Consider the following 24,556-nt stretch of genomic DNA (forward strand, 5'->3'; position numbering starts at 1 on the left):
CCTCTCCCGTTGCGGAGCACAGGCTCCGGACGCGCAGGCTCAGCGGTCATGGCTCACGGGCCCAGCCGCTCCACGGCATGTGGGATCCTCCAGGACCGGGGCACGAACCCGTGTGCCCTGCATCGGCAGGCGGACTCTCAACCACTGCGCCACCAGGGAAGCCCAGAAGGGCAGGTTTTTTAAAGTAGGATTTCTGACTCAAGATATATAGATAGACAGATATAGATATATACACATATATATGGTTTAATTTAATTTTAATAAGTTCATCAGATTACTTGTAAGAGGGCTGATTTCCCTACATCTTTACCAACATTGAATTTTAAGTCTTTTAAAATTTTGCCAAGCTGATAGGCCAAATAGTTTGATATTACTGATTCAATTTGCATTCCTCTGGCTCTTCTGCTAGCGATGGTGAGCATCCTTACATATGCTTATCGACCATTTGCATTTCCACCTATTAATAATTGCAAATATTAGAGTCAGGCACTGGAATGTGTATTCTCTCATTTGATTCTCACAACCCTACCAAAAAAGATAGCATCTGCTTCCCCCCCTCCATTTTACAGATGAGAAAAACATTTCCAAGAGACAAATCACACCTTCGAGATGATGCTATTTCTAAGGAAAAGTAGTACTACCTTGAGTAAACAAAAACCATCACATAGACGCATCCCTACCCATTCGTCCTCACTAACCCGTTTCTCCATTCCCCAGGTGAGCTCACCGGCCCTGGTACTATCCACCAGGTGGTGCTGAAGCAGGTGATCACGCTCCACTATCTGAAGTCATTCCCAGTGGAGCCATAACACCCTTGGTTTCCCCTTGTCTCCAAAATCGCGAGCTGTCAACTGACTTCATGCTTAATATGCAAACCTAAACTCTGCGGGTGTCGCACCGGGTGCCCTGCCATTAATCTTTTGACCGATCCCTCCCCTTGGCCACTGTCACCACCTATGTATGCCTTAGAGCCATGCCAGTTACCTGTGACAGGGTTAATAGCTCATCCTACAAGATCTGTGTAAATATATGTGATTCATTACACGGTGTCATTCTTGAGACAAGGATATGCATAATGGAAATAAACACCCATGAGAAGATGTAGCCCCTTGAATATATATTAGTTATTTTCTTTTTCTTGCACACATTCCTAGTTCAGCATGGCGTGCAGTCCACATTAGATGGAATTGCGCCTTCCCTCAGCCATGTCCCCTAAGCTTTGGAAAGACATGTTTCCTGAGATTAAAATCACTGGCTAACGGTTTCCTGCCCCGCTTCCCGTCTCCCTTTCTCCTCTCAGCCTCCTCCTGCCTGGTTGGAGCTCGATCTGCGAGCAATGGTATCCGCAGTCCTTCGCTGACCGAGGGGGTGTCCAGATTCCGAGGTCTCGCCCTTTGGTGTAGTGTCACTTAAACCCAGGACCTACCCCCTCCCTCCCAATCCTCTCCTCCCCCCGCCCCGCGCCGCTCTAGGAGGAGTCAAAATGTCCTCTTCCCCATCTGGAGGGGATTGTAGTGCGTAAACAGGATTAACTCTCTCCCACCCAGCTGCGCTGAGCAGCCCGCGGCCTGCGGGCCGGAGCGAGCCCCCTGGTGCGCGGAGGGCGAGGCACGGGAAGCGGGGGATGGTGGAGCTCGGGACATCGGAGCTGTCCCTGGGGCGCTCTTCCTCGCCAAGGCGGGCAGGGGGTCACAGCCTCGGGAGCTGCTCCTCGGAAGCCGGGGCTGACGGCCGCGACAGCTCGGGCTCCTAGCCGCAGCCTCTCTCCACCACCTCCCTCTCCCTCCGCGCGCTTCCTCTCCGCCCACCGCGCTCTAGCCGCCGGGTCGCAGCCAGCGCAGTCCTCCGCCCCGCGGAGCCGCCGCGCCCGCTCGCCCGCCCGCGCCCAGCTATGGGGGACCTGCCGGGCCTCGTGCGCCTCTCCATCGCGCTGCGCATCCAGCCTAACGACGGCCCGGTCTTCTACAAGGTGGACGGGCAGCGCTTCGGCCAGAACCGCACCATCAAACTGCTCACGGGCTCCTCCTACAAGGTGGAGGTGAAGATTAAGCCCACCACGCTGCAGGTCGAGTGAGTGCGGGCGCGCGCAGCGGCTGACCGGCCCCACTTGGGGTACGCGGGGTGGACCAAGGCCCCCGGGACAGCCGGAGCCTCTCCTGGGCACCTCTTGCCTCGCACCGCGCCCAGCGGTCCCAGGAGGTTGGCGGGGGGGAGGGGGGTGTATAAGGTCAGCTCCCTGCACCCTAGGTCCCGTCCCCTGCCTTACACTACTCTCTCTGCTGTTCTCGCTTCCCTCCACGCCTCGCGGGGTGGGATGTTTAAAACAGCGACAGGAAGCCAGGGGTTTGGGGGCTTTTTCTTTCCTTGTAAAATTTTCATCCCTCCTGTGCAGCCATCGGCGCGAACCCGCAGGCGGCCGGGGTGGGGCAGAGGGGAGAAGCTCGCCGCGGGGTTCACTTACCGCAGTCCCGGTCCTCCTCTGCCCCGTTCTATGAGGCTGAAGGAAGGAGAAAGGCTGAGGAATGAGGCGGAAAGTCGGGGGCGGGTGATTATTGGGGCTCCCTGAGGGATGCTCCCCACTCCTCCATCAACCCTTATGAGCCTGGGACCCCGGGGCTGGAAGAGCAAGACGGAAGGCAGCCTCCTCTGCTTAGGCCTAGTTTCCCGGTTTTCCTTGCCTGGTGTTTTTCTTTTTCTCCCGAATTGTCTGTTCAGCCGGTGATTAGCAACATCCTGACAACAAAAGGATGTTTTTTTTATACTTATTTATTCGTGGCAGGGTTTATCTCTTCTCTGCTACCAGAGGTTGATGCATCCCGTAGGCTCTGGCTGGAAAGTCAGTGTAGGAGGGTGCAGTAGCTTATGGGGAAGTATCCAGGGCTGGAATCCTTTACCTCTCAGCTTCCACGTAAGCATGGTGTGAAGTCTAGTGTGGAAAGAGGAAATAAACCATCCTATACTGTATCTACCATTTGCTGAGCTTGGGAGGTGGGGTGGAGAGGGCTTTGAATCCACCTGACACCTTTTATAGCTTACGTGTCCTCCAGTAGTTGTTAATTCAACAAACTTGTATTGGCCTTCTAGGTGCCAGGCTCCAACTGAACGACCTAGAGTCAAACCTGAGTTGTGTCTAATGCTCTTGGTCCATTTACTTGTCCTCATCACTGACAGCTCCAAGCACCCATTATCCTCACATTCCCCAGTGTTCTGTGCATCTGGTTATAATCCAGACTTTTTCTTTCCCTCTTTCCTGGCAACCCCTTCTACCAAGTTATCTGTTCTGTTTCCTTCAGGATAGTTCTCTATTTTTCAAGTTAATCTAAAAACAAATTTGTGTTAATGATAAAACTTTTTTTTTTGTTACACTTTAATTTTATCAAAGTTTTTCAGTGCCCTAACCCAGTGATTCTCAAACTTGAGTCTACATTGGAATCACCTGGAGGGCTCAATGAAACACATATGGCTGAGCCCCATCCTAGATGTAGTAAACTCTAGTTTACTACATCTAGAGCGGAGCTTAAGAATTTGCTTTCTAATAGTTGGCAGGTGATACTGATACTGCTAGTCCAGGGATGACACTTTGAGAACCATTACCCTAACATGAAGAAATGATGCCAGTGAGAATTTTTGGTGTGTGGCTGGCTTGAGGAAGAGTACCCCAAATTATGGGACCCCTGACTGTTGGAACAGAAGAAAAAACCATTAGAGAATTAGTTCAGTGGTTCTCAATCCTACCTGTGCATTAGAATCACCTATGCAACCTTAAAATAAATTTTCTAGTGCCCAAACCACACCCCAGACCAATTGAATCCTATTCTCTGCAGTTTGAGATGGGGTGGGTATAGGTAGGTTTTTAATAGTTCCATAGATGAGAAACTAAAGAGGAAGACCACTGACAGAGTCTAACTCAGCCTTGTGCAAGTACTTTGGATGAGAATACTGATGTCAATCCAGAGAGATTAAGTAGTTGACCTGGCGTCACATGACTGGTTAGCTGGGGAAGTCAAGCCCCCTAAACTCTCAGAACTTTCTGCCACACCACAGTGTCTCCGTTAGCCACACCCTATGGGGTTTCTGCCTGGAGTTGTGGTTCAGACCAGGACAGGGTGCCTACGCTAATTCCTACCATATGTGGTCAACTCAAGTCCATTGCAGGAACATTTCCATTGGTGGTGTGCTTGTCCCGCTGGAACTGAAGTCTAAAGAGCCTGATGGGGACAGAATCGTATATACAGGAACATATGACACAGAAGGTGTGGCCCCAACCAAGAGTGGAGAACGGCAGCCCATCCAGATCACCATGCCGGTAAGGCCTACTTGGGATTGTTGGAGTGTGGTGCCAGGGCAAGTGGAAACCATGGAAAAGAAAATATGAAACATTATTTCAATTCATGGTTTCATATTCGAATATATTTGTTCATAATGTCCAAGTACAATTAATTAAATGATCCATGCTTCTCCAGTGATCAGTTTCATAGTAATTTCTTATGTGGCAAAAATTTAAGTCTCTCCCTACATTTTTGTAATCTGTTCCATTGCTCTGTCTACACTTACGCCAAAGCTGCATTGTTTTAAAGACATTGCTTTTACAGTATGTGTTTTTGTATTTTGTAATTGGTCACCTTACTGAATTTGCTTACTAAAATTCTTCATTCGACGATCTTGGGTTTTTTAGGTAGACAGTCATAATCTACATATAATTGTGTCATTTTTTGATTTTTTTTTTCTGGCCTTCCTGCATTGGCTAATGTTTCTAGAATAATGTTGCCTACTAATAGTGGTAATCCTTGTCTCCAGGGTTTCACTGTTAGACACAATGTTAGTTTCAAATATTTATTATGTTAAAGCATCCTGTTTCTAGTTCACTAAGAGGTATTTTTTTTAATTGGGAGGTGTGTTGAATTTCTTCTAATTCCTTTTCCCATCTATGGAGATAGTTTTTCTCCTTTGATAAATTAATGGAATAAATATAAAATATACTTTGAAATACTAAACTTCCCTTTATTTCTTAAAATAAACCCTACTTAATGTCATTTATTATTTGTAATATATTACTACATTCAATATGCTAGTATTTCATTTAGGGTTTTTAAATTTTGTTTGGTTGATTTATCAGCAAATATATAAGGATTTCCTATATATATCAGGCACTGGAAGAAGAGTGGTGAACAAAATAGATATCCCTGGCTTCATGGGCTTCTTATCTAGAGGAGGAAAACATACTTTATACATGATTATCAATAATAAAGTAGATAATTGTTATTATACAAAATGTACTGAAACAATAGTGGTACCCTTGGGATATATACCAGGGGTCTTAGTCTAGCTCAAGATTTAGGGGATGGCTTTCTTGAGAAAGAACTAAAAATATGTAAAAGTTGAGGGAATAGGGAGCACTTGAGGAAAAAGGAGGTACAATGATCAAGAGCTGGGGGAGAGCAGAATGTGTTTCAATGAATGAGTAGAAGCCCTATATAGCTGGAGCAGACAGTGAGGCAGAGACTGACTCAAGATTAAGATGGAGTTAACACAACATTGTAAATCAACTATACTCCAATAAAAATTTTTAAAATTAAAAAAAATAAAGATTAAGCCGGAGAGGAAAGTAGAGTTTAGATGTTACAGGACCTTCTTTCCTTATTGAATTTATCTTAATGCCTGTGGGAACTCATTGAAGGTTTGTAAGTCAACTTTGATAAGCAATTTACATATAAATTGTATGTAAATACATTAATACACCAATTTAAAGTATTCAGTTACATAGATTTTAACTACTGTATAATCTCCACCCCAACAAAAATATAGAACATTTCTGTCATCCCCAAAAATTCCTCCATGCCCATCTGTAATCGATGCCCCCAGGCTTAGCCCTCTCTGACCTTTTTGTCTCAATAACTTAGTTTTAACAGTTCTAGAATTTCATGTAAATAGAATCGTAGCAATGTGCCTGACTTCTTTCACTTAGCATAATGTTCTTGTATAATGTATAATGTTGTAGCATAATGTTGTCGTATAAATAGTTGGTTCCTTTTATCACTGAGTAGTATTCCATGGGAAGGATATAGTACAGTTTATTTGTCCCTTCACCAATAAATGAACAGCTGGGGTGTTTTCAGCTTTTGAGGTTATGAATAAAGTTGCTATGAATATTTGAGTATGAGTTTTAGAGTGAGGATGTTTTCACTTCTGTTGAGTAAATACCTAAGAGGAGATTTGATGAGTCACATGGTAAGTACATGTTTAACCATATAAGAAATATCCAGACTGCTGTACCATTTCATATTTCAACCAGCAATGCATGAGAATTCCAGTTACTTTACATACTTAATTATATATCAGTCTTTTAAATTTGGAAATGCAAAAGACCTAGAAGAGCCAAAACAATTTTGTTTCATGGTCTATAATGTAGTCTTTAAATCAGATAGCCTAAATCTTCCTTCTTTGTTTACTCAAAGTTATTTTGACTATTCTAGGCCCTTTGCATTGTTATATAGATTTTAGAATGGGCTTGTCAATTTCTCCAAAAATTGGGGTATTAATTGGGTTTGCATTAAATCTATATGCCAGTTTGGAAAGATTTGACACATTACTATTGAGCCTTCTGATACATGAATATATCTGCCTATTTAGGTTTTCTTTAATTTCTCTCTATAATGTATTACAGTGTTCCCTGTACAGATTTTATACATACTTTGTTAAATTTATCATTAAGTATTTCATATTTAAATGCTACTATAAATGGTGGTTATTAGTATATAGAAGTAAAATTGATTTTTTCTATATTCATCTAGAATCCTGAGGCCTTGCTAATTTCACTTATTAGTCCTAATAGTTGTTCGGGGTCTTTTTTTGTAGCATCCCTAAGCTTTTCTATGTATGATACATTTTTTTTTCTTTTTTTAAAAAATATTTATTTATTTATTTTTGGCTTCATCGGGTCTTAGTTGTGGCACATGGGCTCTTTGTTGCGGCTGGGCTCTGTAGTTGTGGCGCACGGACTTAGTTGCCCCATGGCATGTGAGATCTTAGTTCCCCGACCAGAGATCAAACCTGCATCCCCTGCATTGGAAAGCAGATTCTTAACCACTGGACCACCAGGGAAGTCCCTCATTAACATTTTATTGAGGATTTTATATCTGTGTTCCTGAGGAATATTGGTCTATGGTTTTCTTTTCTTGTCATTATCTGGTTTTTGGTATCAGAGTAATAATACTAGCTGCATAAAATTATTTGGAAAGTTGTTCACTCTACCGTTTTCTGGAAGAGTTTGTATAGAATTAATATTATTCTTATTTAATGTTGGATAGAATTCACCAATAAAAGCATGCATTTCACTTTGTCTAAAGGTTTTTAGTTACAAATTCAATTTCCTTAATTGATATTGGGCTATTCAGGTTTTATTTCTTAAGTTAACTTTTTTAATAAATTTATTTATTTTGGGTTGCATTGGGTCTTCGTTGCTGCATGCGGGCTTTCTCAGTTGCAGCGAGCGGGGGCTACTCTTTGTTGCGGTGCACAGCCTTCTCATAGCAGTGGCTTCTCTTGTTGCGGAGCATGGACTCTAGGCGTGCGGGCTTCAGTAGTTGTGGCACGCAGGCTCAGTAGTTGTGGCTCGTGGGCTCTAGAGTGCAGGCTCAGTAGTTGTGGCGCACGGGCTTAGTTGCTCTGTGGCATATGGGATCTTCCTGGACCAGGGCTCGAACCCGTGTCCCCTGCATTGGCAGGCGGATTCTTAACCACTGTGCCACCAGGGAAGTCCCTTGAGTTAATTTTTGTAATTGGTCTTTAATATCATTCATTTATTTCAATTAAATTGTCAAATTTGTTGGCACAAAGTTGTTGGTAATAATCCTCCACCATTCTTTAATGTCTTAGGATCTCTAATGATGTCCACTCTTTCATTCTTGATATTAATAATTTGCCATTTCTCCCCCACCAACCAGTCTAGCTAGAGATTTATCAATTTTGTTGGCTTTTTCAAAAACCCAGCTTTGTTTTCATATGCTCCACTGGCCCATTTTTCTGTTTCATTGATTTCTGATCCTATCCTTTTTTTAAAGTTAGTTTTTATTTGTATGTTTGTTTGTTTGTTTATTTATGGCTGTGCTTTGTCTTTGTTGCAAAGCATGGGCTTAGTTGTGGTATGTGGGATCTTAGTTCCCCGACCAGGGATCGAACCCAGCTCCCCTGCATTGGGAACCTGGAGTCTTAACCACTGGACCATCAGGGAAGTCCCCTGATCCTATCTTAATTATTTATTTCCTTCTTTTGTTTGCATTAAGGTATTTTAATTGAGGCTATACACACACACACATATACACACAGAGTAAAATGATCTCTTTGTATATTGTACAGTTTGGTTTTCCATAGTTGGACTATATGCACCTAAGTGTGCATTTCTTTGAATCTTTTCTTCTTGGGGCTCACTGAATTTCTTGAATCTGTAAGTTAGTGTTCTTCCAAATTTGGGTCTTTTTAACTGTTATTTTGTTTCAAATTTCTTTTCAACTTTATTCTTTTCTTGTAGTTCCTCAGTTACACATTGGACAGCTTGGTATTATCCCACAGACCTTTACAGTCCTGTCCAATTTTCTAAAAGAAAAGAAAATTGGTTCTTCAAATTAGATAATTTCTATTGATGTATACTCAAGCTCAGTGATTTTTTTCTTCTGCCATTCCCAGGCTACTCTTGTGCTTATTTTCTGAAATTTTTTCTGTCATTGTATTTTTCAGCTCTAGAGTTTTTTATTTGTATTTTCTATAGTTTCCATCGCTCAAGATTCCCTGTGTTTGCTCATTGAGACCATGTGCCCCTTTACTCCTTTCAGCATATTTATAATTGCTGGTTTGAAATACTTGTTTGGTAGATCCAGTATTTGGCCCCATTTAGAGTAGGAATGACTTTTTTTCCTGAATGTGGGTCATGCTTTCCTGTTTTGTTACATGTTTGATAATACTTGATTAGAAACTAAACATTGTAGATAATATATTATTGATTCTAGTTTCTTTTATTCTTCTGAGGATTAGTCTCTTTTTAAATTCTAGCACGCAGTAACACTGCTGGACTCAAACTACAAATTCTGTCTTCTCAGCAGGGTAGCAGCTGATATCTCTGCTTAATTTTTTTCAACTTCCAGTTGCTGCTTTTCTAGCCTGGTTCCCTTGTTCCAGTGGAGTTTAGCAGTCAGCCAAGGAATTGAACAGTTTATACTAAGATTTTGGGATCCATCCACCCTGAGGTTCCTCTAAATTTCCAGCTGCTCTGCCAGTCCTGAGCCCTTTGCTTTGACACTTTCAAACCAGTAAGGCTCCAACTTCTCAGGTTTGGGAATGCATTCAATTAAAAAAACAAAACAAAAAACCACACACACAAAAAAAAACAGTGAACTTACAAATCTTATTCAGCATAATTTTCTCTTTCAAGAATAAAGTCTTCTCTTAGACGAAACCAACCCTGCTGACACCTTGATCTGGGACATCTAACCTCTCAAACTGTGAGACAATAAACTTCTGTTGTTTGGAAAAGAAAGAAAAAAAAAAGAGTCAAGCAGAAAAAGCCCCCTCCCACCAGCCCATACAAGCAGTTAGGGAAGAGTTATGGCAGAGTTATAGTCAGATTTTGGGTCTCACCTCTTCCGTAGCTCTCTTGTTTCCAGGATTTTCTCCCTAAATTTCCAGCTGCTCTGCCAGCCCTGAACACTGTCTTCTGCCACTTCTCGCAGATAAAGCTGCCATTTACTTGGGCCAGAACTGCCGGGGTATTGGGGAGTACCCTCAAGCAAAAAAGCCACACGGACAATTCTTAACTGTTATAGTTGAGATCTTTCAAGGGTAACTCTGGTTTCTGTCCTGATTTTAGTTGCTTTTTAAAGCCTTCAAATAGTTTTTGTTTATATTTTGTCAGATTTTATAATTCTCTATGTAAGTTTCACCCAGCAATTCCCCATTTTTAAAAACATTTCAATGTAGGACTTCCAGTTCCTGGTAATGTGACAAGATTTGCATGTTGTTAAAATTGGTCTAGTAGCAATATGTAGATTGGAAGGGGAGATAGGCAAAGGACAATTAGAAGGTTCTTCACCGTTTAAGATGTGGTGTTAGGATTAATAACTTAATAAAATGAATTGGGCGCATTTTCATAGTTTGTGCTCTGAAACAATTTACATAGCATAGGATTTAGCTGTTACTTGAAAGTCTGACAGAATTTCCCCATAAAAGTCAGGATCCTGGGCCTCCCTGGTGGCGCAGTGGTTGAGAGTCCGCCTGCCGATGCAGGGGATACGGGTTCGTGCCCCGGTCTGGGAGGATCCCATATGCCGCGGAGCGGCTGGGCCCGTGAGCCATGGCCGCTGGGCCTGCACGTCCGGAGCCTGTGCTCCGCAACGGGAGAGGCCACAACAGTGAGAGGCCCGCATACCACAAAAAGAAAAAAAAAAAAAAAAAAAAAAAAAAAAGTCAGGATCCAAAATAATGGTATTTGGAAGGAATATCCCTAACTTTCAATTAGTCCATAATGTTTGCCTTTGGGGGGCTTTGAAGATTTTATTGAGTCAATTTTAGTTGTTTTTCTGAGGAAATCATCCATTTCTACAGAAACACATTTTAAAAGGTATTTTTAGACTTCTAGGAAAATATTTGAAGATCACACATTCAGCAAAGGGCTGGTGGATCAAAATAAATCTCTTTTAAATCAAGTAAGTATCCTTCTACTGTAGTGTATCGAGAATAGCATATGTAATTAGAGTTGAAAGGAATTATTAACTCGAAGCAGAACTGCAAATACTAAAGTTATTAGAGGGCTTCCCTGTTGGCGCAGTGGTTGAGAATCTGCCTGCCAATGCAGGGGACACGGGTTCGAGCCCTGGTCTGGGAGGATCCCACATGCCGCGGAGCAACTAGGCCTGTGAGCCACAACTACTGAGCCTGCGCGTCTGGAGCCTGTGCTCCGCAACAAGAGAGGCCGCGATAGTGAGAGGCCCGCGCACCGTGATGAAGAGTGGCCCCCGCTTGCCACAACTAGAGAAAGCCCTCCCACAGAAACGAAGACCCAACACAGCAAAAATAAATTAATTAATTAATAAAAAAATAAAGTTATTAGAATTTTATTTTTGTTTATTTTTTAAAATTTTGTTGAAGTATAGTTGATTTACAATGTTGTGTTGATTTCTTCTGTACAGCTAAGTGACTCAGTTATACATATATATAGATATATATATTCTTTTTCATATTCTTTTCCATTATGGTTTGTCACAAAATATTGAATATAGTTCCCCATGCTATACAGTATGACCTTGTTGTTTTTCCATCCTATATATAATAGTTTGCCTCTGCTAATCCCAAACCCCCATTCTTTTCCTCCCCTACTCTCCCTCCCGCTTGGCAACCACAAGTCTGTTCTCTATATCTGTGAGTCTGCAGTTTCAAAGATATGTTGATTTGTATAGTATTTTAGACTCCACATATAAGTGACATCGTATGGTATTTGTCTTTCTCTTTCTGACTTATTTCACTTAGTATGATAATTTCTAGGTCCATCCATGTTGCTGCAAATGGCATTATTTCAATCTTTTTGATGGCTGAGTAATATTCCATTGTGTGTATGTATGTATGTATGTATATATATATATATATATATATATATATATATATATATATATCACATCTTCTTTATCCATTCATCTGTCAATGGACATTTAGGTTGTTTCCATGTCTTGGCTATTGTAAATAGTGTTGCTATGAACATAGAGGTGCATGTATCTTTTCAAATTATAGTTTTGTCTGGGTATATGCCCAGGAGTGGGTTTGCTGGATCATATGGTAGTTCTCTTTTCAGTTTTTTGAGGAACCTCCATACCGTTTTCCATAGTGGCTGCACCAATTTACATTCTCACAACTGTACAGAGGTTCCCTTTTCTCCACACCCTCTCCAGCATTTGTTATTTGTAGACTTTTTAATGATGGCTATTCTGACTGTATGAAGTGGTCCTCATTGTAGTTTTGATTTGCGTTTCTCTAATAGTTAGTTATGTTGAGCATCTTTTCATTTGCCTATTGGCCATCTGTCAGAATTTTAATGAGAGCCCAAGGGCCAATGAGCTAACTTTAAGTTGTTAATTCTTTCACTGAACTGGTACTGAGCACTGGGTCAAGTGCAGAGGTGGTCACCATAGATGAGACTGTACCCCATCTTCCAGGTGGTCACAGATCAGGAGAGCAGACCTCCCCACCTTCTCCCTGGAGCCAGTATGGGCTGAGGGGACCAGAGGTATAAGTTCCTCTGGTTTTAGAAGGGTGGAGTCATACTTCTTTTGCTATAGGTGTAAACAGAACCCTAGGGAGGAAGATTAACTTATTTTAGAAAGAACTCAATTAAACACTTATTAATTAGATCTCTAAAGTGAGAACTTCTACATTATTTTGAATGAGAATGAAACAAAGGTATTTTTTTAATGTGAGAATGATTTAGACTGAGTCATGAAACGAATGATTTTCTTACTCACCATAAGTCTGGATTGCCTGTCCAGCACCTGCTAAAAGGTTGGAGAGCCTTTAGATGCTTTGGGAGGATGTTGTAGTGACAAGGGTCTCTACGCTGTAACTAATGAATCCTGAGTCCCAACAGTAAAGCCTAGATTCTTCCATATAATTTCCGCTCTAGAAGAAGCAGGTGATTGATAGTTGATCAACAATGTTCCAACAATGATCACACAGCATTTGGTTTGAGCATTGGCCATGCATTTGTATCTTATTTGTAATAGGCTGATTCTAAGGAAAACAATTGAAATTACAGGTTTCCTGATCATGTCAGCAGCTCTTATGTTAAATTCAAATGTTCATTCTAGTGGTGAAGCTTTCAGCTAGCCTTCATCATTATCCTACGATGTTTTTAAGTTACCAATATTTCAAACTTAAGTTTTAAAAAGTATGAACATACCACACTCTCACAGACAACACCAAAACATTGAAATATCCAATATCAATTAAGTAGCAAGTTCGTGGATTATTAAATTTACATTCTTCACCAAGGGAAACATCAGTGGTATGGGTGCCTGAGGAAACGTCTAGAATGTCAGAATTAGAACTGGAAGTTATGAAGGTATTGGGATGCCATCTACTTCTGTAATTAACTGTGATCCCAGGCAAACCTTAATTCAATGGGCCTGTTTCCTCAATGCAAATAGGTGAATTCCACTATCTGATCAGTAAGACCACTGTCAGCCCTAACATGGTGTGAAAATTACAAACTTACCTTTAGGGGTGTGGTACTAATTATTTGCTGAAGAAAGTCAGATTCTCAAATACTGTCATTTAGGATCACACCAAATAGGACTGAAGTCCCACAAATTTATGTAGGATTCCTTTCTGGTTGGGCACAGGCACACAGAGAAGTGTGGAGATGCATCCCAGCATTTCAAGGGCTTTGCATGATTTTCTTAAAATATTGTAAAATATCATGACAAGGTTCAGAAATGTGCATAAACTTTTAAAGCACCAGGAATCCCTACATTGATTTGGCTCATTTTCAGATTACCTTCCACATATATACATCCTGTAGTTGCAATAGTTTTTAATACATATTTTGTACAACTTTCTACATATTCATTTTTATAATTTTAAGGGTAACATAAGACTCTATCACAATATATCATAATGATTACACTCTTACCCAGATGTTAGATATATTGATTGTCCCATCATAAAAAGTGCTATAATGTAAAGTTTTGTGCATACAGTTACCTCAATCTGAGTAAAAATACTTGGTCAAAAGAACTGAATCTGGGCTTCCCTGGTGGCGCAGTGGTTGAGAGTCTGCCTGCCGATGCAGGGGACGCGGGTTCGTGCCCCGGTCCGGGAGGATCCCACATACCGCAGAGCAGCTGGGCCCATGAGCCATGGCCGCTGAGCCTGTGCATCCGGAGCCTGTGCTCCGCAACGGGAGAGGCCACAAAGTGAGAGGCCCGCATATCGCAAAAAAAAAAAAAAAAGAAGAACTGAATCTTTATGGCTTTTCCCACATATGGCCTTTTTGGGTATTTTTTTGGTTTTTTTTTTAAGTTGTACATACTATTTTACAATGTTACTAGCAATAAAGTCTACTGGCTTTGTTAAAATTATGACATCATTGAGAATTACTTTAAAAAAATAGATTTTCTAATTTACTTTTCACTATCACAAGAATGAACATTTCTACATGTTAATTTAATTTTGTTTCTTCTTGTGTATATTATTCTTTCATGTTTCGTCAATAGTTCTGTTGGAAATTATTTTTTTTTAAATCACAGACTCCTAATAAAGATAAACAATCTGTTGTATCTGTCATATTTCTCTCACTATCGCTTTATTTTTATTTTCCATTGTGTAGAAATATAATTACATTAAACTTTTTCATTTTCTGTTATGATTTCTTCTTTTAAAATGAAGACGGTTATTTTTTCCATAGAGTTGACAGTCTCTTTTGGTTTTCCCATAGTTTTGGATTTTATGAGATTTAACTTTCCTCATATTCAAACTTGATTTATATGTTTATACTGTACATCACTTTCCAAAAGATTTAAGCTGGTATTTAACATTTTATGAGTCCCAGCAGTAAAGCCTAGGTTCTTAAATATAATTTCCACTCTAGAAGAATCAGGTGAATGATTGTTCCAACAGTGATCGCACAGCTTTTGGTTTGAGCATTGGCCATGCATTTGTATTTTATCTGTAATACGTGATTCTATTACAATTGAAATTAGAATTTTTTTTTAATTTTTATTCATTTTTTGGCTGCATTGGGTCTTTGTTGTGGTGCGCGGGCTTCTGATTGCGGTGGCTTCTCTTGTTGTGGAGCACGGGCTCCAGGTGCATGGGCTTCAATAGTTGTGGTGTGCGGGCTCAGTAGTTGTGGCTCACAGGCTCTAGAGTACAGGCTCAGTAGTTGTGGCGCATGGGCTTAGTTGCTCTGCAGCATGTGGGATCTTCCCAGACCGGGGCTCAAACCCGTGTCCCCTGCATTGGCAGGCGGATTCTTAACCACTGCGCCACCAGGGAAGTCCTAGAATTATTATTAATTGAAATTAGAGAAGGTTTCCTGATCAAGTCAGCAGCTATAATGTTAATTGAAAATTTCATTCTAGTGATGAAAGCCTTACATATGCTTTAACACTATTTTATGACCTTTGTCAGGCTTAAGTATTGTAAATTACAGACACAACCACTTTCACAGGTAATAAGGAAGTCTTGAGATCCCCAAGTAAATGCAGTTAATCAAGTAGGTGAATCCAGCAAGGGAAGCTGAATTAAAGGTACACCAAAGCAACTTCTTATGAGTCTAAGATTACCTCAGAGTAGTTTGTCAGATTTTTATAAATCATTGACTAAGTGATGCTAGGATAATTGGCTATTTGGGGGAAACATCACTGCTGTTCTTTCTGGATGCCATACTTCAAAAAGATATTTCAGATGGATCCCAGGGTTATCTGTAAAAAGTCAACTTTGTAAAAAATCAAAATGAAAAGAATTAATCTAAACCTTAAAGAAGTGGAAGAAATCCAAAGGTGAAAATGGAAAACTTTGATTACATAAATGTAAAATTCCTGTTAAACATTGTAAACAAAGTTAAATTTTCCTTAAAAGGCAATTTAAATTAAAAGGCAAACGATGGTTGGTGAAAAACTTATTTGTAACATGGATGGTTAAGCTGTGTTGCCTCGATTTGCCACTGCCCATGCAGACAGTGCTGCAGCCCTGAAGCTGAACTCAAGAAGTAGTCAAGTGCCTAATCTGACTTAGATTAGTGGCAGTGATCTCTCTATTCACATGATTCCAGAGGCCCTGGTACAGGGAGTTAAGGATACCCAGCTCTAAAAGCTCTCCACCCACACTTCAAAGAGCAGTGCTGACTTGTATTTTAATGTGTCTAATTCTCCACTCAGTCCCTCCAAGGAGAGAGCCCAAGTGGAGATTCTGTCTGCATCATGGTAGTCTTCATGATAGTCTCTTTAGTAGGCGACTGGGGGGAGTTTAGAGGAATAAGGCAGGGAGGTACATGAGCTTGTTGTGAGGCTGTGTTTGTGCAGTAAGGTGGCCTTACACATGCATTCCCAAGAGTAAAAGCTGTTCCTCATGTCAGCTCTTTCTAGTATTTTGGCAAAATCTGTAGCTTAATATATAAAGAATTCTTAGAAACCAGTAAGGAAAAGAACCATAGGACATGGAAAATTGAAAAATAAGCAAAAAACATGAAGAGGCAATTCACAGAAGAGATACAGATGATCAGTAAATACATTAAAATAGTTTAATTTCACTATTGGTAAAAAAAAAAATACAAATATTGCAATGCCAGTTTTCACCTACAAAATTAGTCAAATATTTAAAAGTAATACTAATTGTTCAGTGCTAGTGTATTTCTGAAATATAATATTTTTTCTAAATTGATTTTTGGATCCTGCAAGCTTGCTGAATTCACTTATTAATTGCATAGTATTTTCTGCAAACAGTTGTTTATCTGTGAATAGAAAGTATTACTTCCCCTTTTTTTTTCCTTCCGTCTAGCCTTAAGGTACTAGCTTAAGACTGCTAACACAGTGCTGTACAGGAATAGTAAGAACTGCTCTTGGTACCTTATTTGCATCTTATAGAGGAAGGACTCGGTCTCTTACCATTGAGGGTGATGTTAGCTATAGGTTTTTTATTGGTGCCCCTTAATCAGATTGAAGAACTTTCCTTCTGTTCCTAGTTTGCTGCGAGTTTTTATTATGAATGGATGTTGAATTGCCAAATGCTCTTTCTGCATCTATTAATATGATTACATGGTGTTTCTCCTTTATTTTGTTAATATGGTGAATTACATAGATTTTCAAATATTGAACCATCCTTGAGTTCTAAGGATACATCTCTCTTGGTCCCAGTGTAATATCCTTATTATGTTTGCTGGATTTTATTTACTAATGTTTCAAAAAATAAAAATTATAAGCAAATTTTATGCATAAAACCATGAGGAATTTTTGTCTGCAGTTTTCCTTTACTCGTAATAATATCTTTGTGAGGTTGTGGTATCAGGGTAACAGTGGCTTCACAGAATGAATTGAGAAGTGTTCCTTCCTCTGTTACGTAGAACTGGTATTTTTCCCTTAAATGTATGAATTTATCAATGAAGGCATTTGGACCTGAAATTTTCTTTCTGGGAAGATTTTAAACTACAAATTCAATTTCTTAAGTAGTTAGAGATTTAGTGATAGCTTGTGTCTTTCAAAGAATTTGTACATTTTAAACAATGTATTAGTATAAGTTTGTTCCTAATCTAAGGATCCCACATTGTTCCTAATATAGGATCAATTGTGATAGCATCTCTTTCATTCCTAATATTGGTAACTTGCTTTCTTTTTCCTGCTCAGTTTTGCGGGGGTTTATCAATTTTGAAGACATTTTCAAAAAAAACCAAACAAACAGATTTTAGTTTCATCAGTTTTCCGCTACTGGTTTTCCTTTTTCTGTTTCATGGGTTTCTGCTGTTTATTGCCTTTCTTTTTCTTACCAATAGATGGGCTACAGTTAAAAGGACCGGCAATGTCAACTTTTGCAGAGTCTGTAAAACAACTGAAACTCTCATATTACCGGTAGGGATATAAAACGGCTCAATCACTTTAGAAAAGTTTGACAGTTTCTTATAAAGTTAAGCATACTTATAAGACCCAGAACTTTTAGTCCTATCTATTCAGCTAAGAGAAGTGGAAAATATGTATTTACTACTAAAACTTCAAACAGTACAGGAATAAAGAGGCTTGGAATCCAGTAGGAATTGGTAGGTCACATCACAGTAAAAGTCATAGATGCTTTTTTTTTTTAGGAGTTTATTAATTTATTTACTTATTTTTGCTGTGTTGCGTCTTCATTTCTGTGTGCGAGGGCTTTCTCTAGTTGTGGCAAGCGGGGGCCACTCTTCATCGCGGTGCGCGGGCCTCTCACTATCGCGGCCTCTCTTGTTGCGGAGCACAGGCTCCAGACGCGCAGGCTCAGTAGTTGTGGCTCACAGGCCTGGTTTCTCCGCGGTATGTGGGATCCTCCCAGACCAGGGCTCAAACCCGCGTCCCCTGCATTAGCAGGCAGACTCTCAACCACTGCGCCACCAGGGAAGCCCCAAGATGCTTATTTATACGATTTTATTTACTAAGGAAATAACATCATGTCTCTATCAATGTAATCTCATTCTGTGCTCCCAAGTCAGTGGATTTCTAAGTGACTCTATTCTTGGTGAATTTCACATGTCTCCAGTGGATTTCGGTGGAATGGTGAGTAGAGAGAAGTACTCTGGGGATTCTAGGGCATCTGGTTGTAAGACCACCATGGAAATTGTTTAAAACAAGTTCTTCAGATTCCTCATTTGTTACTGAGCGCTACAAACGAGTCTCCTCTCTTTGGAAGCTGATGGGTTCTCTTTCACATTGGTTGTGAAATAAAAGTGTACCAAACCTTGCAACTTGTAAGAACACTAAGGCAAATAAAATGTCCAGGTATGTAGTAGAGTGTCAGTTTCAGAATAAATAGACTGGGTGGCTTAAACAGCAAATATTTATTTTTCACAGTTCTGGAGGCTGGAAGTCCAAGATCAAGGCATCAGCAGACCTGGTATCTGGTGAGAACAATCTTTCTGATTCACAGACAGCTGCTTTCTTGCTGTGTTCTCACATGAAGGAAAGCAGAGAAAGAGAGAGATCATCCCTCTTGTGTCTATTTTTATAGGGACACTAATCCGATTCATGAGGGCTCCATCTTCACACCCTAATTACTTCTGGAAGCCCCCACTTCCAGATACCATCACATTGGGGATTTAGGCTTCAACATATGAATTTTGGGGAGCTACAAACATTCAGTCCATAGTAGTGTCCTAAAGCGCTCTACACACGACAGTTCATAGATGTTCTTCTCACTCAGGGAGAAAAAAGAAAAACCGTTCAGTACCTTTTAGCTCATTTGCTTATATAAATAATTTGGTCCATTGATTATAGTTTCTAGATAGGAATTAGGAAACCTAGCTTCTTGACCTGCTTCTAGCATTAGCTGGCTGCACAATGTAGACCTAGGCCAACTCATTTAACCTCTCTGAATATTAGTTCTTTCATCCTTAGAATGAGATGTTAAAACCAGTCACAACACCAATGTGGAATGACATATGTGAAAGTAATTGTATTTTAAACAAGAGCTATTAAATGCACAGAATTACACCATGTATAATTGCATTACCTGGGAGCCTGCCTGGGTAAATTTTCCTTGGAAGGCACAGATGGGTTGGGAGGGAATGGAGAGCTTGTAGTTGCTTCCTCTGTTCTTCAAGAGGAATATCAGCTTTGGATAGCACATCTGTTCTTAGCCAGAAGAGAAGAAATCCTGAGTTAGGTAGAGAGATGCCCAGGAAATAGAACTCTAGAAGGAAGAATAGGAAGAAGGCTAATGGGAAGTTAAAACAACTAAGGTGTGGGAGAGAGGAAGACATATGCCTATTTAGCAGCGGTTAAGTTTACTTGAATAAGACCTTGGGTCCAACATTAATAACAGAGAAACAAAGTAGAAGCACCTAAGCATCCCATATCTTTAGCTGTGACTTGCTGTCAACAGACTTCTATTTTGGTCTCCTGTGTTACTGAGAACTCTTAGATTGAGACTTTATTAATTTTAAGGTCATTCAGGTTTAAGTGTAGTGCCTTAAGGCTTTTTGGTTTTGTTTTTTGCCTGTGGTCGTGATCATCTTTGTTTGTTCTTGTGACCGACTTTTATTTATATCTGTTTCAGAAAAGGTATTGTCTTTTCCACTTACCTAGCCTGATATCAAGCTGCTCCCTCAAAAGTTTAGCTGGTGTTTGTAAAATATTTTTATAACTTAATTCAGTTGCACTTAAAATGTACAGTGTCCTATGCTGGTCAAAAATAATAATAAGTCATCTTGGTGATTTGTAAAATGAGATATCAGTTTATTATTACCACCATTACCGTATTGTAAACAAAGTTGTAATATTTTCATTAGCATATATGTATCCTTAATAGAATTTATTAAATCCCTAGGGTTCAAGGGATATATATGTTAATTTTTCAGGGGTGATAGATCCATTTCACCACTTAAAATATTCTTTCTGATTATAAAAGTAACTATTTATTGCAGAAAATCTAAGTAGAAAAGATATAAAAACAATTTCTTAGAGAGCTATTGTTAATATTTTTTCATTTTCTTTTCTCTATACATCTTATTTTGTGTATTTGAATTCATAATGTATATAAAGTGTTTTAATTTTTTTTCTGTTAACATTGTAATCATTTTCTCTCATCATTAAAACTAAATTCCTGTTTAGTGATTGTATAAATTCATAGTACAGATATTTCACCATTTTCATAATAATTTCCTAAAGTTGGATGCTTAAATTGCTTCCAGTATTTGGAAATGTTTGCTAAGTTGATAGGTGAATAATATCTCTGTAAAGTATGTATTTCTTTAATTACTAATAATATTACATTTGAATATTTTTCAGATGTTAGCCAATTTTTTAATGAACTGTCCAGTTTTATCCAAATGTTCTTAGTAGTTCTTACTAGTTAATTCATATAATATTTTATATTAAGGATATTAGCTACTTGGTAATACTTGTAAATACTTACAATTTGGCTTAACATTTTTTCTGATTATAAAAGTAAAATTCAATCATTAAATTTTTTAAGTACAAATAAGTACATAGAAGAAAATAAAACTTATTCCATCAGCATTAACATGTGTAATTTTAATGGAATTAACACTAGACAGTCTTGTTGGTACTCTGCTTAGTTCAGGTGACAATATAGAATACTAGAAAAATTTTATTAAATATTTACATTTAGAATTGTTACATAGTATTCCACTATACACATATGCCATAATTAATTAAGGATGGAAATTTAGTGTTCAATTTTTCACTACTCGAAACCCTGTGGTATTCTTAAGATAAATTATAAGTGAAATTACTGGACCCAAGTATGTTCACACCTTTACTTGATACAAATTACCCTTCTGAAAGTCTATGTAATTCAGTTCTCATTGGCAGTATTCAGAATACCTGTTTCCTTGTTGCTCACTAAAAATCCATAGTTCTAATTTTTAATCAACTTTGTTGTATAGTTTTCATATAATAAATGTACCCATTTTAAGTATACTGATCAATGAGTTTTAACAAACACATACATATACTCTTGTAACCACCACCCCAATCAAGATGTAAAATGTTTCCATTACCCCAAAAAGTTCCCTCTTGCACATTTTCATCAATCGTCAATTCCCTCCTCCTACCCCAGGTAACTTGGGTAACCACAGATGTTTCCTGTCAGCATAGATTATATTCTATCACTATAAATTATATGGATATATATATATATATATATATATATATATGGAATCATATAGTACATGTATTCTTTGGGGTCTAGATTCTTTTGCTCAGCATGTCTTTGAGATCCATCACTGTTGCTGCCTGAATCAGTATGTTCTATTATTGAGTAAAAAGCCATTTTACTGATATACCAAAATGTATCTATCACCAGGTGAAGGATGAAACATTTGGGTTGATTCCACGCTGGGGCTTTTGTGAATAAAGCTGCATATGTATGCACAGGTCTTTAAGCTATGACTCTGAAAAAGAAATCCTTCATTTTCTTACCTGGGAGAAGATTTGTGGACTCTAGGTATATCACCTACTGTTTCAGGTCAAGCAGATTTCTCAAAGGCAAGCCATACCTTGTCTTAGGGTCCGATTAGCAGGATGAGGCAATGGGGCAGGATATGATTTTGAGAGCATCTTGGAAGGCTATCTGGGGAGCACCTGATCACCCTCCTCCTGTAGCAACCGCAAGCAAAAGGCTCCTGTTGCTCACAGCCCTCCCCCACAATGTCTTCTGGCTCCTGACAAGTCTAAGAACCCTGCTAAGTCAGGCCTGGCCTCCTCCCATGACGGGGGGGTGGGTCAGAGGAGAAAATAACGACAGGCATCATGCTGTTTACTGCCACTTCCCCTAAATAGCTCCAGGAGGCAGTGGCAGGGTCAGGCTACCCTACAGGCCACTTGAGCCCCTGCCCAATGGCCTCTAGGGTATTCTGTGCCCTCTTCTCAGCTACATGAGAATTGTGTGCTCATGACTCCGTAGAATTCCATGCAGTGTTTGCAGGGCCTACCTTCTGGAAGTAGAATGCAAACTTCTCGAGAGCAAAGGATCACGCCTTATACAAATTTTTCTATGTACGAGGCACACAGTAGGTACTCACATAGGGTTTTGGGTAATGTAAAATCAGAACCTGAGACATGGGCATGGCTTATAAACACTCAATAGTATTTGAAGGTTAAAGTAGGGTCTTTAACAAACAAATGCTTCCGATAACATAGTTTTCCCTGGAATTGAAATTAGCGATGGGAGGGCAGTTGTAGCTTTTGTTTCATGTTGTTGTGCACATGTTATTTTGTACAGCTATTTTTCAAAAAAGAAACCAAAGACAATCATTAAACACCATTCCCTCTCTTCTCTTCCCAATCTGCCTTCTGTGGCAACCTCTGAAATTCTGAGATTCTAAGAGAAGTTTCCAGAACCTAAATATGGGAAACAGATACATTTGGGGAGTTATTTGTATTAAAGGCAATATGATAACAAATGCCATGAGTGGGATGGGAATAAGATTTTATAGAGAAATAAATGGTTTACAGACAGCTTTTCAGGAAGGTCTCTCTCATAATAAAGGAAGATAGTTCATTAGAGTAAGGGCCTAAGCTTTCAGACCACAAGAGCCTGGAGTGATTACACAGATTACACCTCATTACATGGTACATCTGTTACTAAGTCTAAAGTCATTCTGCTCACTGCATGACAGGCAGTAAGTCGGGAGACAAGTTATTGGGGGAACTTTATTTGGAAAGCCAGCAGACTGAGAAGGTGGCCGACTAATGTCCTAGAGAAACATCTTACCCCAGTCAGAATCCAGGCTTCGTTTATACTAAAAGGTGAGGGGCAGGGGTAAAGGGGGGAGTTGGTTGGTATAAACTTCTTGGTGCAGGAATCCTTTGTTCTTGCCGCTGTCCACGGAGGTCAGGTCACGATATTCCTGTAAACTTCCAACAAGACAAATGTTATTCTCTGTTCTACAACTTTTTATTTTTATATGAATGGGAAAGTGTTGTACTCTTAAAGGTCAGAGGCTTGAGAATGGGCTGTCCTGTATATTGCAGGCTATAGGCAACATTCTTAACTGGAAGCCAAAGCAATAGAATACAAAGGTTGAAGTAAAAGAAACAGATCTAATATGGAGTCAGATTTGTTCTTCCCTGTTATATCTCTTTCATGAACATCAACTCTTGTGTTTGCTCATGGCAGAATGAGGTTTTGATGGCGCGTGTTTCTCTTCCCTCAGTTCACTGACATTGGGACCTTCGAGACGGTATGGCAGGTCAAGTTTTACAATTACCACAAGCGAGATCACTGCCAGTGGGGAAGCCCCTTCTCCGTCATCGAGTACGAATGCAAGCCCAATGAGACCCGCAGTCTCATGTGGGTGAACAAGGAGTCCTTCCTCTGAAGATGGCGCTTTCTGATGCTGTTGGACAGTCTCTTCAGAGATCCACTTTTAGATAACCCAGCACAAGCCTTCACCAAGGCACACTACTCCGTTGCTGTCTCCCATTGGGTGCCAATTATCTACAAGCCCTGATTATTCTGAAAAGTGTAATTCCCCTCTGATGCAATGTCCCTGACATAAAAGATCATGATGTACCCTGCCCGAGAGACTCCCTTTCTGTATTCTGTGTTGGTGTTCCTACCTCCAGTTCTTGGTCATGCTGGTGGCCACTTGGAGGAGCTCCGTGGAATCCGCAGGCTGTGTCCCACACTTAACTTTTCCACCGAACGACTGTGCTGTTTTGTTTCCAAGTTGAGTGCTTCCTTCTTTTTTGTTAAATGTTAAATAAAAAATAACAATGTGCTTGGGTTCCATCCCAAGTGTGCAAGGGTAACATGTAACTTGGGATGTTTTCCAGCTGTGTCAAAGTAGGCTTTGTGAAAATGTGATGCAAACAGCAGTCAATGGGACTCCAGTGTTGTGCTTTCTATAAACAGCTCGGCTATTGCAGGGAAGAATAATGACGAAAGAAAAGGACAAATATTTAAGAAGTGTTTATAACGTAGTACAACTCAAATAATGTAAGGTATTGTACTGTGGCCTAGTGGAAGTGGGAAAGAGCCTTGTGTGGACCACTGTTACACAAGGTGACCAAAGGGACAGGGTTAACTCTTTGGCAAGTGACTGTGGTGTCCAAACAGGCATGCTGATGGCCTCCCTACATTCCCCTTCACTTGAACTTTGTAAAACTGTGTATGGAACTATAATCAACTTTTGATATTTCTTAATAAAGGCATTGAAAATCATCCCTGACTTGCCTTCTTAATTTGGGCAATATCTGTCTAGCAGGTGGACCTCTCCTCCAGACCAGCTCTACTAAGATTGCTACTGAATCCAGGCTGGTACTGCTCACCACACGACAGGCCAGTAAATCAAGAGATGAGGTGGAGGGGCACAGAATAA

At 39.9% G+C, this 24,556-nt stretch overlaps 1 protein-coding gene across 2 annotated transcripts; it reads left to right on the plus strand.

Annotated features, from left to right (window-relative positions):
- The first annotated feature begins 1,753 nt into the window (after positions 1-1,753).
- CNRIP1 (cannabinoid receptor interacting protein 1) lies at positions 1,754-24,399 on the plus strand. Of its 2 annotated transcripts, XM_081253784.1 has the most exons (4): positions 1,754-2,070; positions 4,156-4,306; positions 18,564-18,613; positions 23,390-24,399. In XM_081253784.1, the coding sequence occupies exons 1-4, from the start codon at positions 1,892-1,894 to the stop codon at positions 23,532-23,534; spliced, it is 525 nt and encodes a 174-aa protein (XP_081109910.1). In that variant the 5' UTR covers positions 1,754-1,891; the 3' UTR covers positions 23,535-24,399. The 2 variants fall into 2 exon arrangements, with proteins under 2 accessions (XP_081109910.1, XP_081109911.1); XM_081253785.1 differs by lacking the exon at positions 18,564-18,613.
- Positions 24,400-24,556: the final 157 nt, after the last annotated feature.

The sequence above is a fragment of the Mesoplodon bidens genome, assembly GCF_964165515.1.
Source record: "Mesoplodon bidens genome assembly, chromosome: 14".
Taxonomy (NCBI): domain Eukaryota; kingdom Metazoa; phylum Chordata; class Mammalia; order Artiodactyla; family Ziphiidae; genus Mesoplodon; species Mesoplodon bidens.